The 16364-nt window shown below is 41.5% G+C and overlaps 2 protein-coding genes across 2 annotated transcripts in view; one reads left to right on the plus strand and one right to left on the minus strand.

Annotated features, from left to right (window-relative positions):
- Window positions 1-12246, minus strand: part of CCDC38 (coiled-coil domain containing 38) — a gene marked incomplete at both ends in the record, with an annotated part of 47025 nt that extends 34779 nt beyond the window's left edge. Inside the window, 5 exons of the mRNA XM_083365359.1 lie at window positions 798-961; window positions 2733-2800; window positions 4263-4431; window positions 6381-6466; window positions 12201-12246. Coding sequence (XP_083221485.1) covers window positions 798-961; window positions 2733-2800; window positions 4263-4431; window positions 6381-6466; window positions 12201-12246 — 533 coding nt within the window. The remainder of the gene's footprint in view (window positions 1-797; window positions 962-2732; window positions 2801-4262; window positions 4432-6380; window positions 6467-12200) is intronic.
- Window positions 1-16364, plus strand: part of SNRPF (small nuclear ribonucleoprotein polypeptide F) — a 228793-nt gene that overhangs the window by 43815 nt on the left and 168614 nt on the right. The window lies entirely within an intron of this gene.

A 16364-nucleotide genomic window follows, 5' to 3' on the forward strand; every position in this document is an offset into this window, starting at 1 on the left:
TGTGGTAAAGATAGGTTTGAGATATCTTGGCAGGCTGGGCAGGAATGAATCTAGAGGTGAATAGAAGCTTATTTAAGGACCTGGATTAGGGAAAAGTAAAACTCCTTATGCCAGTTGACCACTGCATAGAATGCATAGATGCAGTTTAGAAAACAGCTGTCTATGGGCTTTTACATATGTTTATTCATATTCTGTAATAGGAATATACAGTGCTTTTTTGTAAAAGAAAAAGGTGCCGGAACTCACACATGTCATACAACCCGCCTTGCCTACCCTACAAGGTTCCATCCAAAAAAGGTGCCGGAACTCCATTCTGGGCGTTCTATGAGAAAAAAAAGCCCTGGGAATATACAGTTCCTGAATGTCTTATGTTTGGCTCCTTAAACTCCTGCAAAAGCTGCTGAATTACAATGTTTATAATCTGACATGGGCACCTTAATAATATTTATTTTTATTTATTATAAGCTAAATTAAATCAAACTTGTGACTGGTCTAACACACTGCTTTTTCTGGGACGTTAATATTTTAGGATGTGATTCCCCCATGACACCATTCAAAAGCCAAGGATGATCAATTTACCTACAAAAAAACCCTTCTACAACCTAAGAAACACATCTAGCACAGAGAAAAGGAAAGCACTTAGGTAGAAGAGAGAGTATCCATTTCCTGCAATGCATCTCTGAGGGCTTTTTACTTGGGAGAACAGAAGAGGGAACCAGACAATGAACCTTTGGAATCACACTCCAAATGTGGCTACTACAATCAGCTGTAGAGTTAAAAACATAATTGTAACTAACAATTTAAGGGCCTCTACAGAGCTCCTATCATTTGCTCTGAGAAACTCCTCAAATTCAAGGGTATCTTCTTCTAATTTTGCTTCAGCCATTCTGGCCCTCCTCTCTTCTCTTGCGGCCATCTTCTCCAGCTTTGCCATGGTGCGCTGTTTTATTTTAACAGAGTACTGGAGAAAGAAAACCATAGCAAAATGTTATGTATAAAAATTCTTAATGTACAGTAACTTGTCATCCCAAATCATCCCCTTGCACTTATCTGGCACTGAGCCCTTTGAAGAGAACTTGATGTTTTTTTAAGACTTAGATATTGATTACCTAAATCCTATATGCTTTTAAAATAGTCACTTGGATTTCATATGTGTGGGAGAGACAAGCCTGTCAAGCCATTGATCACTTTCCCCAAATTACTTCCCTGCAATCATTTCTCACATGTGTGTCACATTTCTCTGTTACAAAAATTATCAATACCATTTACCGCTACATGATAGATTCAGAAATGTGAGCTAGCATACAACTAGGTAAAGTAAAGTTTCCCCCGCACATGCGTGCTAGTCATTTCCAACTCTAGGGCCCGGTGCTCATCTCCGTTTCAAAGCCAAAGAGCCAGTGCTTGTCCGAGGACGTCTCCGTGGTCATGTGGCTGGCATGACTAGACGCCAAAGGCGCACGGAATGCTGTAACCTTCCCACCGTAGTGGTCCCTATTTTTCTACTTGCATTTGTACGTGTTTTTGAACTGCTAGGTTGGCAGAAGCTGGGACGAGTAACAGGCACTCACTCTGCTACACGGCACTCGGGATTCGACCCGCCAAACTGCCGACCTTCTGATCGACAAGCTCAGCGTCCTAACCCACTGAGCCACCTACCTACAATCAAAAAACAGATCTGCAAACATATTTTCTTTTTGGTATTCTAGCAAAGTCCACTTTTCCTCATCAGTTGTTTCCCACTTCTCCCTCAGCCTAATAATTATGCCACAGCACATATAAAATGGCACATATAAGTCTGTGCATGATAAAGCTGGTTTCAGGTAGTTTGTGCCGTAACTTAAATAATATATTGGAAGATAATTAGAGTGGGCAGAGAGACAATAGCAGGGTAAGATGGGAAGGGAAGGCTTTGCAAAGGTCTAGGGCCAATGAGCTATGCTCTGTTGGGAGCTGCTATATGTCCAAGTCAGCTTAATATATTTTAATAAAATGATATAGATTTGAAAATTTTCATACAGGGAGTCTTTGCTTAACAACCGGTCCTTTAATGACCAGTCAAAATTACAGTGAACTTCCAAAAAGAAACTTATGACCCAGTTCCAGAGTTCTGACAGCCACATACCCCCACGGTCATGTGATTGTATTTTGGGTGCTTGGAAACCAGGTTGCATTTACGGCTGTTTGCAGTGTCTTGTGGTTTCATGATTGTGATTTTTGGTGTTTTTTGCCAGTTTGGGGCCATTTTGGTTTCCAGCAAAAAACCCTCTCATTGGATAAAATAGATTTGTTTAACGATTGCTCTGTTGCTTAACAACTAGAGCATCTGCTTAACGTCCACCCCAAAAAAGGTTGTAAAATTGGACCTGATCACTTAAGGATCTCCATGACTTATGATTATAATTCTGGGTTCAATTATAGTCCTAAGTAAAGGACTATCAATATGAGAAATGCTATACTGATAGATATTTAATTTAACTTATTCAATTTAGACACTGCCCAACTCCAACCTAGTCTGATAGTGTACAATAAAGCCAACAACATGAAAACAGAATGCAAGAATGATAAAAAAGTAAAAGATCCAAATAACTACAGCCATACACAATTCAACAAGTGTTCCAACCAATCTAACCCAAGACCTAAGGGAACAGCCAAGTCTTGAAGGTTTTCAAGGATGCCTGCAGAAACATATACACACATACTATTTTTATAAAGTTTATGAAATCTGTTACCTCCAATAGAAATAGCTCCTTCTCTTCACTGATGTAATCTGCTATAGACTGTTTGTCACTTTGACAACCTTTAAAAAAAAATACAATTTTGTGATTTTTCCCCTGCTATTCTGCAGCCCATATTTTGAAATAAAGCTATGTGTTATCAATGACTTAACACAAATAAATTGATATTTTAAAAATTGAAATATTAATTCTTTCTCCACACAATAAAATGAAATTGTATAATGTCAAACCAAAGGATAAGGAAACTATGTTAGAAATAAAGCCAAAACTAAGAATTCATTTAGTTAGTGAACCAACAGGAGTTTTACAGAATAGTTCAAGTAAACTACTTTGTAAAATGCCCATTTAGAGGATGACTATGTAAATGTATTCCACAAAAGCATGTTTTGAGGAACATGCCAGAGATGTGCCATCGTATTTCATGGTTCCCTGAAGACAATAAGAAAACAAATCTACCAAATAAGACCTTTTTTTAAAAAAAATCTTCAGAATAGATTTCAGAGGGTCCCTGTTGATGTTTCAGCATAGCTGTATGAGGCTTGGGAAAATGTATTTAGAAGATATACCCCTTATGCAGATAATTTTAAAGTGACTTCTTCTCACCCATATGGAATGAATGAGGGGTGAGAAAAAAAACTCCAGAAAATAGTGTGACCTCATTACTGAGAATAACATGCAGGATCTGAAGGCATCAACCTAGTAGTAAGTTGAAAGGAACTCCCCATATTATATGATTCGAGGTTTCCAGAGTCTTTATATAATTAGAGGCTATGAAGAACAAAGAGGAAAAACTAGAAGTCTTAATGATAGTAAGCGGTAATTCTCAGTTTATGACCATTAGTTTAATGACTGTTGTTCATCACAGTGTCTCTGTGGTCACATGATCAAAATTCAGGCCCTTGGCAACCAGCACGTATTTTTAACAATTGCAGGGTCCAGGTGTCATATGATTATCATCCATAACTTTCCCAAGGACCCTGACAAGCAAAGCCAAAGTGGGAAGCTAGATTTCCTGTATGACCCTGCAAAAAAGGTTGCAAAATAGGGCATGACTCACTTAAGGACTGCCTAGCTTAGTGATGGAAGTTGTGGTCATGAGGCAATAAGGTAAGGACTACATCTACTAATACCTGGTGAGATAAAACTCATGTGTGAAATGTGAGGATTGAAAGGTACCACTTACTCCAAAGACGAGGGCAGACAAAGGGGAGCAGGAGTGACATTAAACATGAAAGGTGTTCACACATTTTTGAGATCCAGGGACCAAGGCATAGGAATCCAGTTGAGGGCATTTGTGCAAGAATACCAGAAAGGGGAAACAACAATGATGTTATTGTGTATTAGAAACCACTAAGTTGGTCAGACGATCCTGAACCAATCACAGACATTTTAGAGAAAAGAGACAATAATGGGTTACTTCAAGTACTCACACATCTAGCAAAACATCAACTCAACCAAGACCGCAAAAATCACAAAATCCCTCATACTCCTGCAGTCTATTATTTCTCTAAAATGTTTACTCACACTTTGCAAAAGCAAGAGCCCAGTTCAGAGCAGGAACATCTTTTCCTATTGTTTCTGTTGTTTCTTGTTCAGTGACTTCTTCTAGTTTTCTCAAAGCCTTTCGACACCGGGCTCTTGATGAAATGGTGCTCCTTTCATATGCCTTCAGATTCTGTTTAGTTTTTCTAATCTAAAATTGAAACCCATGTTTATTGTCTAGTTTTTGAAAATGTATAATGCATTTCCTAACTGCCTTCCAAATTCACAATCTTCTAAAGGTTTATGCTGGTCTATGACCATAGTAAAGATTTGATTTTAATTTCCAAGGTGGCTTAACATTAAACATAATATTTAAACATAATAAAAGCATATCCAAATATTCTTAAAGCTCTACAAATCTTTTTTAAAAAGTCCACATATTTTGTCATCCCCAACTCTACATGCATGGGGATGGAGAATGGTATATCAGGAAAAGGAGTTTTTAAAGAGAATCAATTTAGGCAAGTGTTATTGATTCTGCAGGTTGTCCTTTATATTTTGAATGTATATTATAGTTCCATGAAATTTGAAAGTAAATTATTGGAATTCCAATTAAATGAGAATCTAAATGGTAGCCCAGAGAATTGGCCTGGGATTCATTTAATGTGTTTTCTTCGTGTTCTCAAACTACAGTTGAATCTCCATATTTAGTTGTTACCAATAATTCACCGAAGAAGAAAGAGCAGAGAAGGAGCAAGATAAGAAGAAATGGGGGAGGAGACCCAAGACATTTGATTTAAGGAGCTCTATTAGCCACAATATATGCTACTTTTTTATTTGACTCCAAAGAAAGAAACTGTCTTTTCTCTTTTGATTATCCAAAATAAATCTTTAAGACATACAGAAAGTTCTACTTTGTATTTATGATTATTTGTATTACTGTTATTACTGTCTTATTTTAAATGGTTGATTTTTCACTGTGTAAATTATTTTTGATTAATATAACATGGTTAAAGATGAGGTGGTATAAAGCTCCATGAAGAAATAATATTCTTGACTGAGATGCGAAACTTTATTCTCTATTATCCCATTCCCTAATTGTTACCAATTACCCCCAAAGAAAAAACTTTCTGTGCCCTGAAAATTTGATTTGATTCTGCTGGCAGATAATAACTTTAATCAGTAATACCCCGGCCAACATAAGTCAAAACATTGATTTGAGCAGGGTTGCGGAAAAGCACTGTAATTTATGAGTCTATAGGCAGATAAATCTTTAAAAAAATGTATTACAAATGAGGAGGAGGAGGAGGAAAGTTGGCCAGAAACAATTATCCCAAAAACAAACAGTGGGAACTTAATGCTCAGCCTTCCCACTTAATTGCAATAACCAATTGCAATATTTATCTAGAAGGCCATTTGTGATGGCTATATGTGCAAGAAAGCCATTTTTTCTTAGTCTAGAGGTGAATAATAAGCAACTGTCTGATTTGCCACCAGTTAAGATTTCAGAAGTATACAAATTAACGAAGCACCTAAAGTCCTAAATAATATTCAGGATAGCATTTAATATCTTCCGAACAGAAAAAAAAGTTCTTTCTGATGCTGGGGAAAGATTATGATCAAAGATTTGATCATAATTATCTTGTTTTTTAAAAATGTCAGGAAAAATGATCTGGTTAACTACTATCTTTTCAGCCTAATAAACAGCAAGATTTGTATTTGAACTGAAAGTGGTAAGACCAGCGGTGTGTGTGTGTGGGGGGGGGGAATGTTTGAATTTAAGTTTGATCCACTTAAATCAGTGCTTTTCCTTCTAATGAAAAGTATACTCAAGCAGCTGTAGTGGATTTTAAGCAGACTTTTGACTGCTGATCTAACATAAGGAAACCATTAGAATAAAATAACTTGTTATAAAGTGTAGATTTAGTGTAATATGCTTGACAATTCATCTTTCTGATAGCTATCTCCAGATATCGTAACTGGAACTATAACCATAATTAGTACGTATTATTCCTTACTAGTAAGAAACCATGACGACTTTGGTTTGTCGACGAGACTGTCCTTACCTTTTTTTCTGGGTAAAACAAACTATGATTCAATGGATATGTGAAACTAATCCAAAGAGACCAAGTAGGCAGTAGCTGACCAGTAAATACTTACAATTTCTTTCTCTGTGCATTCAATATCTCTGTAAAGGTAGATTTCAGTGTTCATCTTTTCATAAGGATTTTTTTGCCTGTATTCTTCTGACAGAAAACATTGAAGAAAAATATTTTAGTACAGCACTAAGATCAGGTAACAACACTTTTGTATTACAAGCTTAGAATGTGCAACAGGGAAGTATGGCATCTCAAGAACACATCAAACAGGTTTTTCCCAGATGGCCACGCATGTTAGTCTTACAGCAAAAACAGCAGAGGGTCTTTTTTCAGCATCTTAAACACCAACAGATAATATTTATTTCAACATAATTATAATATAAATTATTCTGCAGTCCATAAAAACGTATGTCATAATACAACAGTGCACTTCCTCAGATACCCCCCCATGTTCTCTTCACTAGCAGAAGTATGAACTTCATATTGTTGAGTAGAAATTTAATAACTGCTTACTGTGTTATAGGTCATTTCAAGGGAGGGGACAAGTTATGTTACTTGGCATTCGGGGTATAAAGGATGAAGCAGAGTTTTTTTTTTAGTTCAAAGCTGTAAGTAGAAAACCTGGGGATCACCTCTGCTCCCACCATTATCTCTAATAATAAAACTTCAGGGAATTCTTCAGCAACCCAGCCCAAGATAGTTCCTCTTATTCTGGAGCATAGATATTTTGGAATCCTGTGAAATAGTGTTATCATAAAATAAACCTCATGTATTTGCACCTGTCTTCGGTATACAAAGTTATGTTACTTAAAGGACTACAATTTCCTTAAGAAAGGGAATGAGGAGTCATTAGACCCCCAGATATTGAACAACCATTCCAGGCATCTCTCATCACTGACCATACTAGCTCAGAAAATTTAGCATCATCTCCAGCAGAGATCCTGTGGCAGAGTGAGATGAGTGGAGTCTCAGTATTAGAGGGTGTTTTGTTCTTGTCTGCCAGCACAATACATAGGGTCATACAAACACTGAGAAGTTTTCTTCCTAATTGAGAGATCTTTTACTGAAAATATACAAAGGAATAGATTTCTTAGGCTGCGGAGTATTTTGTTGATGGATGCTGGACATCGCTCGAGGCGTATTTGTGCTACGTGGATTGGATATTCAGGGTTCTGTCAAGAAATTGTGGGAGGAGGGATCTGCAACTGAGGGCCAGAAGGGCCTGGAAGGGAGAACCAAAGAGTGGACTGTGGGTGGCCAAGACTACTGCGTTTGGAAAGGCCGGATCAGGTATCAGTGAAGACAGTTGGACAAAAGGGCTGGATTTCCAAGAAGTTTTAAAAAGTTATTTTCCCCCCTCTTTCTCTTCTCTAGTACTGATTCTGTCTAAGAGTGTATCAAAGTGACGATATGGAATACTTGTGGAATCAGAGAACAAGTAGGACAATTAAGAAATATAGGTATGCCACTATATATAAGAGATAATTCTTGAATTACAGTTGTGCTGATCATTATAGGGGGTCACCATGCAACCACAAATGAATGTTTCACAATTTTGAGGCAGTTGTTAAGTGAATGTGGTGGACATAAAGCCACACTCATTAAGTGAAACTACTATTTGCAAAGGGCAATTTTTACTGAAACTGGAAGTAAATGTCAATTTCTGGCAAAAAAATAAATAAATACAATAAATTGTGGTCAAGTGATTACAGGAGGCTGCACGGGCTAGTTGTCAAGTTCCCAAAATGCAGTTACATGACTGTGTGTGTGTGTGCCCCTGGACATTGGAATTTTGAGTCCAGATCATAATTAGCCCTGGGAAGGTTTGTTGCAACTTCAGATTTTTGTAATGACTGGTCATAAGTCAAGGACTACCTGTGTTAGAAATAAACATAATTTAGAGAAGAAATTTAGTGCTTTTCTGGAAAACTCCTGCCTCCTTTTCCACCCTCCGTTATGCATTTGATCGTTTTGGCCAACAGATGTATTTGGAATATTGAACATTTTTGGTAGGTGCTAAAGTTGCTACAGAAATGGGAAATTTGCTGGTTCACAAAATGGCTTCTAGGAATAAATGGCCAGTAATAAAATAATAGGCATTATTTTTCAGGTGGGCATGGATCCTTAAGGTTATAAAGCATACTAGTTCTCCAAGACCACAGAGAAGCATAAGGTTTAAAGAAGGAGGACGTCTCCGTGGTAATGTGGCCGGCATGACTAGACGCCAAAGGCGCATGGAACGCTGTTACCTTCCCACCGTAGTGGTCCCTATTTTTCTACTTGCATTTTTACGTGCTTTCAAACTGCTAGGTTGGCAGAAGCTGGGACGAGTAACAGACACTCTATTACGCGGCACTCGGGATTCCACCCGCCAAACTGCCGACCTTCTGATCGACAAGCTCAGCGTCCTAACCCACTGAGCCACCTACCTACAATCAAAAAACAGATCTGCAAACAACTAGAAGCAAACAAAGTCATAACTTGTAACCAGCAGGGTTTGTTAAAAACAGATCATACCAAACCAATCTCATCTCATTCTTCAATAAAGTGACTAGACCAGCAAAACACAGTGGACGTACTATATTTAGATTTCAGTAAGGCATTTTACAAGGTAGAACAGGAGTGTCAAACTCAATTTTATTGAGGGGCACATCAGCATTGAGGTTGCCCTTAGGGGGCCGGGTGGGTATGGCCTGGGTGGGCGTGGCCTACTGGGTGGGCGTAGCTAGAGTGCATATGGCCTACTGGGTGGGCATGGCCAGCTCTACATCGTTCGCATTAAAGGTGCCTATGGGGGCCTGGGTAGGAGTGGGACAGATCTGAGGGTCTCTGGCAGAAGGAGGGTCTCTGGTCCAGGGCCAAGGCAGCGGGGACCGTTCCCTCACTGTTTCCAGGATGGCTTCGTGGGCCACATGAATCCACTTCGTGGGCCGGATCTGGCCCCCAGGCCTTGTGTTTGACATGTCTGAGGTAGAGCACAACCTATTCCTTCATAAGCTAGGAAAAGGAGTAATACACAACATCACCACCAGATGGATCTGTAGCTGGCTAACAAACTGTACTCAACGAGTAGTCCTCAATGGCACTAAATCCACATGGAGAGAAGTAAGTTATGGGGTACCACAAGGTTCCGTTTTAGACCCAATACTCTTCAATATCTTCATCAATGACTTAGATGAAGGAATTGAAGGGGAACTCATCAAATTTGCAGATGACACTAAACGGACAGGAGTAGCCCACATCCCAGAAGACAAACTCAGGATCCAAAAAGATCTTGACAAATTTGAACAATGGGCCCTATCCAACAAAATGAGTTTCAATGTGGAGAAAAGCAAAGTCTTACATTTAGGCAGGAAAAACCAAAGGTACAAATACAGATTGGGCAAGACCTGGCTTAAAAACAGTAACTGTGAGAGGGACCTTGGAGTCCTAGTGGACGATCACTTGACTATGAGCCAGCAGCAAGCAGCAGCAACCAAAAAAGCTAATACAATCCTGGGTTGTATAAACAGAGGCATACAATCAAGATCACGCAAAGTACTATTACCGCTTTATAAAACCCTAGTAAGACCACACCTGGAATACTGCAGCCAATTTTGGTCACAAAACAGATGTTGAGAGTTTGAAAAAATTCAGAAAAGAGCAACTAAGATGATCAAAGGCCTGGAGACTAAAACATACGAAGAACGGCTACGGGACTTGGGTTTGGCTAGTCTAAAGAAAAGAAGAAATAGGGGAGACATGATAGCAGTGTTCCAGTATCAAAGGGGCTGCTACAAGGCAGAGGGGGCCAGGTTGTTCACCAAAGCACCAGAGGGAAGGATGAGAAACAATGGTTGGAAACTGATCAAAGAGAGAAGCAACCTGGAACTAAGGAGAAACTTCCTGACAGTGAGAACAATCAACCAGTGGAACAGCTTACCCCCAGAAATTGTGGGTGCTCCATCACTGGAGATTTTTAAGAAGAGACTGCACATTCACCTGTTTGATATGGTATAGGTTTTTCTGCTTGAGCAGGGGGCTGGACTAGAACAGGGCTTTTCAACCGGTGGTATGCGTACCATCTGTGATACTTTGCCACATGGCAGGTGTTATGCGACTGCTAGCCAAGTGTAGCAGGGGAGGGGAATGAGCCAAAGTGACCCAAGCCTGAGGGAGAGACAGCTGCAGCTGCAGGACTGTCTGGGCTCGGCAGAAGCCCCAGGAGCCAGCAGGGCTCCCCCTGATTGGCTCCACCAGATTGGCGCTTCCAGAAGTAGCTGTGAGTTAGAGGTGAACTGAAGAAAGAGAGGAGAGGGAGTAGAGGAGAGGCTATAAAAGGAGGTGGTTTGGTCAGGAAAGGGGAAAAAAGTCAACAGGGAAAGAGAAGGAGAGGTAAGCAGGCAGGGAGGAAACAGGGACAGAGAAGCAGCAGCAGCTGTTGCTGGAAGAAAAGGTCCCCTGGTTCGTTTTCTCCAGCTAGGAGAATGCAATCAGCGCTGATGAAATGAAAAGCCGGCATGTCGGAAAGGAGGTGGGTTTATTTAGTTATGGATCAGCTGGTAGCTTGATTGGGTTACCCTAAGGATTTTTGTACAGTTTTTACAGAGTTTTGTAATTCAGAGGCTTGGTTTGTGTGCTTTGGCTATTGGAATATTTTAGTCTGTATTTTAGGCTAGCAATGAGTCCAAAGTGTTGCCTTTCTTGGGTTTAATCCCTTTAAACAAATGTAATTAGTTTTTCCCCCTTATCTTGAGTCTGTTTATGGCTTTCAGAAAGTTTTCTTTGAAGGTAAACAGCTTAATTTAAGACTAAAGCTATTTGCAATTGTTGGAGCCTTTCAGTCTTAAATTGCAACATTGTGACACATGACATGCTTGAGGCAGCTTAAAGAAAAAAAAATCCTGAGTTTATATGTTTCTTCATTTTGTGAACCTTTCTTGCTTTGCACTTGATTCCTGTGTCTTTAAGGGTACAGGGAAGGGATTGGTGTCTCTGTGTGTGTGTGTGTGTGTGTGTGTGTGTGTGTTGTGTGTGACACTGTGATAAGAGCTCAGAAGGGAAAGAGGAAGAAGGACCGACCAGCTAGCTCAGGGGTCTACAAACTTACCAACTTTAAGATCTCTGGACTTCAACTCCCAGAATTCCTCAACCAGCCTGGTTGAGGAATTCTGGGAGTTGAAGTTCACAAGTCTTAAAAGTGCCAAGTTTGAAGACCCCTGAACTAGCTCGTAGTGGTGCATATTAATAAACATGGATAAATTCATCATACATTTGTCAGTGCAAAGGAAAAGTGATTCAGCAAAGGACCAGCCACAGAAGAAATTAAAACTGGTATGTTTTTCCTTTTTTCTACAGTTTGTAATATTTTATTATATTATAGAATAAAATACAAAAATACAAAAGCAAATATTAGGACACAATGGGAAGGAAAAAGGGGAAGAAAGTGAATCTAAGGAGTACTAAAACCCAAAATCCCCCCCTTTTTTTAGTCATCAAGTTTTTGACACCTTGCTAAGCAGTGGTGGTTCTCAAATATTGTCATGTAATCTATGGAAAGGTTGAAAAGCTCTGGACTATAAATTCTGGATCCAAAGCCGTTGCACGTGGTGGCAGCACACTATAAGACTTCCAAGGTCCCTTCCAGCTCTTCTCTTCTCTTCTGTTCTGTTCTGTTCTGTTCTGTTCTGTTCTGTTCTGTTCTGTTCTGTTCTGTTCTATTCTATTCTATTCTATTCTATTCTATTCTATTCTATTCTATTCTATTCTCAACAATGCATCACTCTTCCCAGATTCCTTCTTACTAAATCTCCTGATACGCATTTTCTAGAATTAAGTAGCTTCCCTAATTAGAATTTTATCTCATAATTACTAAGATTACATAATTTTAAAATGTTATTACCATCTAGTTCCACAAAAGGACTACGTGTAACACTTGTTGATGCCATTTTCACACCATAGAATTCTTCTTAGATCTAGCAAAACAGAGAAACACAACAGCAAGAAGCACTGCAATCACATTTTATTCAATTTGCAAATCAATAATTGTATAATCTGTAATGATACATTTGGTATCCTGAAAATCAAATGGTCCTACATGTGTGTGTGCATGTGTGTCACACAATTATACTTTATAACAAGAATTGTTGCACCAAAAATTAATTTTTGTTTTCCTTTTTTCTGATGCTTGAATGCTTATTGGAGACTTGCCAATAGTGTATATCGAGCTAAAGTGTAGGGTGGTATCAGTGGAGAGAGTTTTGACAAAAAAAAAAGTAAAAGTATGTGGCTCCACCTGTCTTATTGTAGGGAACAACTTCAAGCTTGAATAGATGTCAAAACTAATGTTCCTCTGTGCTCTGGAATCTTGTCTTGTCAACCAGACTTTGGAAGCCAGCATTGGTTGCTCCTAAATTATGAAATATATTAGCTCCAAAGTTACAATTTTAGAATACATTTTGTCTACAACTGTAACAGACCTTTAGAAGAGGTATTGCTATGCTCTTAGTGAACATATTCTTTTAAATTATCATCAGTGTTCCAAGGCTGCCTGCAATTTTCTTGCAGAGCCAGTTTGGTGTAGTAGTGGTTAAAGTATCAGGCTAGAAACTAGGAGAGTGCTAGTTCCTGTCCCACCTTAGGCATGAAGCCAAGTGGGTGATCTTGGGCCAGTCACTTTCTCTTATCCCTAGGCAATGGCACACTGCTACCAGAAAACCCTAGAGACTGGTTTAGAAAGTCTCTGAGAATTGAATACAATTGCATGGAAGGGGCAAAACCCCATCTTTACTATGAGTCTAGTTTTAGAGGTATAGTCAGTGACCAACCATAATTAGAATGGTATTGAACAAAGAGACATGCTCAAAGCTGCAGCCATTGCAGCATCGACGTGGTCACACAATTGTGATTTGGACACTAGGCAACTAGCTTGCACTTACAATTTTTTTTATATTTTTTTTAATTTATTTTAATTCCATTTATATCCCGCCCTTCTCCGAAGACTCAGGGCGGCTTACAAGCTTAACAGTAGCCTTCATTCTATGTATATGCCTGCTTATTAGGGCTTTCACACACACCCCAAGCGGCATTATTACAAAGTCAGCTTAATTGCCCCCAACAATCTGGGTCCTCATTTTACCTACCTCGGAAGGATGGAAGGCTGAGTCAACCTTGAGCCTGGTGGGATGCGAACCTGCACTAATTGCAGGCAGCTGGTGTTACTTAAGGAGGCATTAGCCCACTGCTCTACCAAGGCTTCAGTATATCGTGTCATGCGGCTGCCATTTGCAACTTTCCCTGCCTGCTTCCAACAAAGAAAGGGGAAACAGTTGGAAGTTGCAAACTTTGATAACGTGACATCGTACCTAAAAACCACATGGGATTTGCCTAATCCATCAGAACTGGAACTCATAAATCATTGCGGTCGTGTGATATTGTGCTTTATGACTGTTTTGCTAAGCAACAGAGTTCCCAGTCCTAATTACCATCATTCACTGACCACTGTAGTTTAAACTGATTCAGTTTTGTTTAGTGCACAGGTCGGCAACCCACGGCTCCGGAGCCGCATGCGGCTCTTTGAGCCGTCTCCTGCGGCTCCCAGCCGCCCGGTGCGTGTGCACCTCTTCGAACGGGCAGTGGTGCGCGCGCACCTCTCCAAATGGAGAGTGGCACCGCCCGTTTGGAGAGGTGCGCGTGCACCTTTCTGAATGGGCGGAGGTGCGTGCGCACCTCCCCAAACCTTTGGAGAGGTGCGCGCGCACCTCCGTGCGAACGGGCAGCGGCGCTGCTCTTTGAGAAAGCTGTCGCGGCACGTTTGCAGGCTGCCGAAGGCGGTAGCTCTGCAAACGGGCCATCGCCATCGCGCAACCGGGAACCGGTTCCATCACACACACAAAAAATGGCAACTGCACGCGTCCGCGCATGCGCAAGGAAAAACTGTTTTGCGCATGCGCAAAACGTTTTTTTGTGCATGCGCGTGCATGGACACACGCACGCGGCTCCCACTTTTTTTATGTGTGATGGAACTGGTTCCCAGTGGCTCTTTTCCTCTTTTCCTTTTGCCGACCCCTGGTTTAGTGACTCAGCAAAGTGGAAGGATTTAATAAAATGACTAAAAATGGTTCCATCCAGAAATCCCGCATACAAGGAATGTCTTTCTCCCAGACTGATTTGACCTAGCGGCCCAGGTGTAGGCAACCTCGGCTCTTTTATGACTCGTGGACTTCAACTCCCAGAATTCCTGAGCCAGCCAAGCTGGCTCAGGAATTCTGGGAGTTGAAGTCCACGAGTCATAAAAGAGCCGAGGTTGCCTACTACCCCTGACCTAGCCGATTCCAGCACATTCTGGGTTAAGTTTTTATATTGCCGTAGGAAGGGGCAACTGTGTCGGCCTGACAAGTTAACCTCTGCCTTCCTAACCCCGAAAAGGCAGAGATGGGCACAGCGGAGAGCGGGAGGCGACGTCTGCAGCTGCTCCATCTTCCGGCACCTGCAGAGCTCAAAACAGCCCGAGGGACACCCACACCCACACCCACACACACACTCACCTTAACCAGCAGAGCTTCCCCGGGCGATGGCAACCAGCAGCAGCCCCAGGCGAGCTACACGCTCCGGCTCAGCCGAGGCACTTGCGCTCTCGTCCCGGTCAGACTGGACTTCCCGCTGGGAAACCGTTGAGCTCGGCTTCTGGGCACGAGGCGAGCATTCCCACCGAACTCTGGCTGGGATGGCGGCCGTTCTCGGGTACCCACCGGCAGAAAAAGCCCTTCGGCGCACGGGCAGGTGGGGATTCTCCGCCCGAGGGACCTTCGCCTGCTTCGGCCACAGAACGGGGAGGGCGCAGGATCTCTCCCGCTCTCTTTCCCCCCCCCCTCCCATCCCCGCCTTCTACTTGGGCCGCCTGCGTTTTAAGTCGGTTCCAGTGGGTCTGGATTGCGGTCTCCGGAGCTGATCGATAAATCTCGGCGCTTTCCGCCCGAGCTTGACTCTGCCCGCGAAACAGGGCGGAACTCCGCAGTTCAGCTGCCCGTTCGGGCGCCTTCGTCCCCCAATTCTTAGCGCGTCTGAATAGGGAAGAGCTCGTGGCTCGTGTTTCAACCAGTCCTTCGATTTCTTCAGTGGCAGGACGTTGCCAGGAAGAGATTTCCCCCCCCCCTGTAACTCATATTTGAATATGCCTTTATTTATTTATTTATTTATTTATTTATTTTAAATTCCATTTATATCCCGCCCTTCTCCGAAGACTCAGGGCGGTTTACAAGCTTAGCAGTAGCCTTCATTCTATGTATATGCCTGCTTGTTAGGGCTTTCACACACACCCCAAGCGACATTATTACAAAGTCAGCTTAATTGCCCCCAACAATCTGGGTCCTCATTTTACCTACCTCGGAAGGATGGAAGGCTGAGTCAACCTTGAGCCTGGTGGGATGCGAATAAATAAAATATGCCTTTATTTATTTATTTTTATTTTATTTTTATTCCATTTATATCCCGCCCCTCTCCGAAGACTCAGGGCGGCTTACAAGCTTAGCAGTAGCCTTCATTCTATGTATATGCCTGTTTGTTAGGGCTTTCACACACACACACACCCCAAGCGGCATTATTACAAAGTCAGCTTATGATTAATCGTACAGTTTTGAGATCCCTTCTTTCCTTCCTGTCGGAACGTGATAGATAAATTTAGCCGAGGGCTATAGTGTGTATCGTAGATGCGACTAGATCCTTTTCTTTCGGTTGCTCTGACAGATTTGTGCTCCGAACAGAAGAGTAAATATGACCGTCCTTGAGATCCCAGAAAACGCGGGCTTCATCAAGTGTTCGTTCTCATCGAATTCGCGCCACCCCAGCAGTTAAATTCGCTTCATCGGAGCCCAAAGAGGGACCAGGGAGAACCTCAGTTCCATTGAACTCTATGGCCAGGGGTAGGCAACCTCGGCTCTTTTATGACTCATGGACTTCAACTCCCAGAATTCCTGAGCCAGCTGGCTCAGGAATTCTGGGAGTTGAAGTCCATGAGTCATAAAAGAGCCGAGGTTGCCTACCCCTGTCTATGGCAGTTGCTTCCATT

Source organism: Vipera ursinii, assembly GCF_947247035.1.
Source record: "Vipera ursinii genome assembly, chromosome: 6".
Classification (NCBI taxonomy): Eukaryota; Metazoa; Chordata; class Lepidosauria; order Squamata; family Viperidae; genus Vipera; species Vipera ursinii.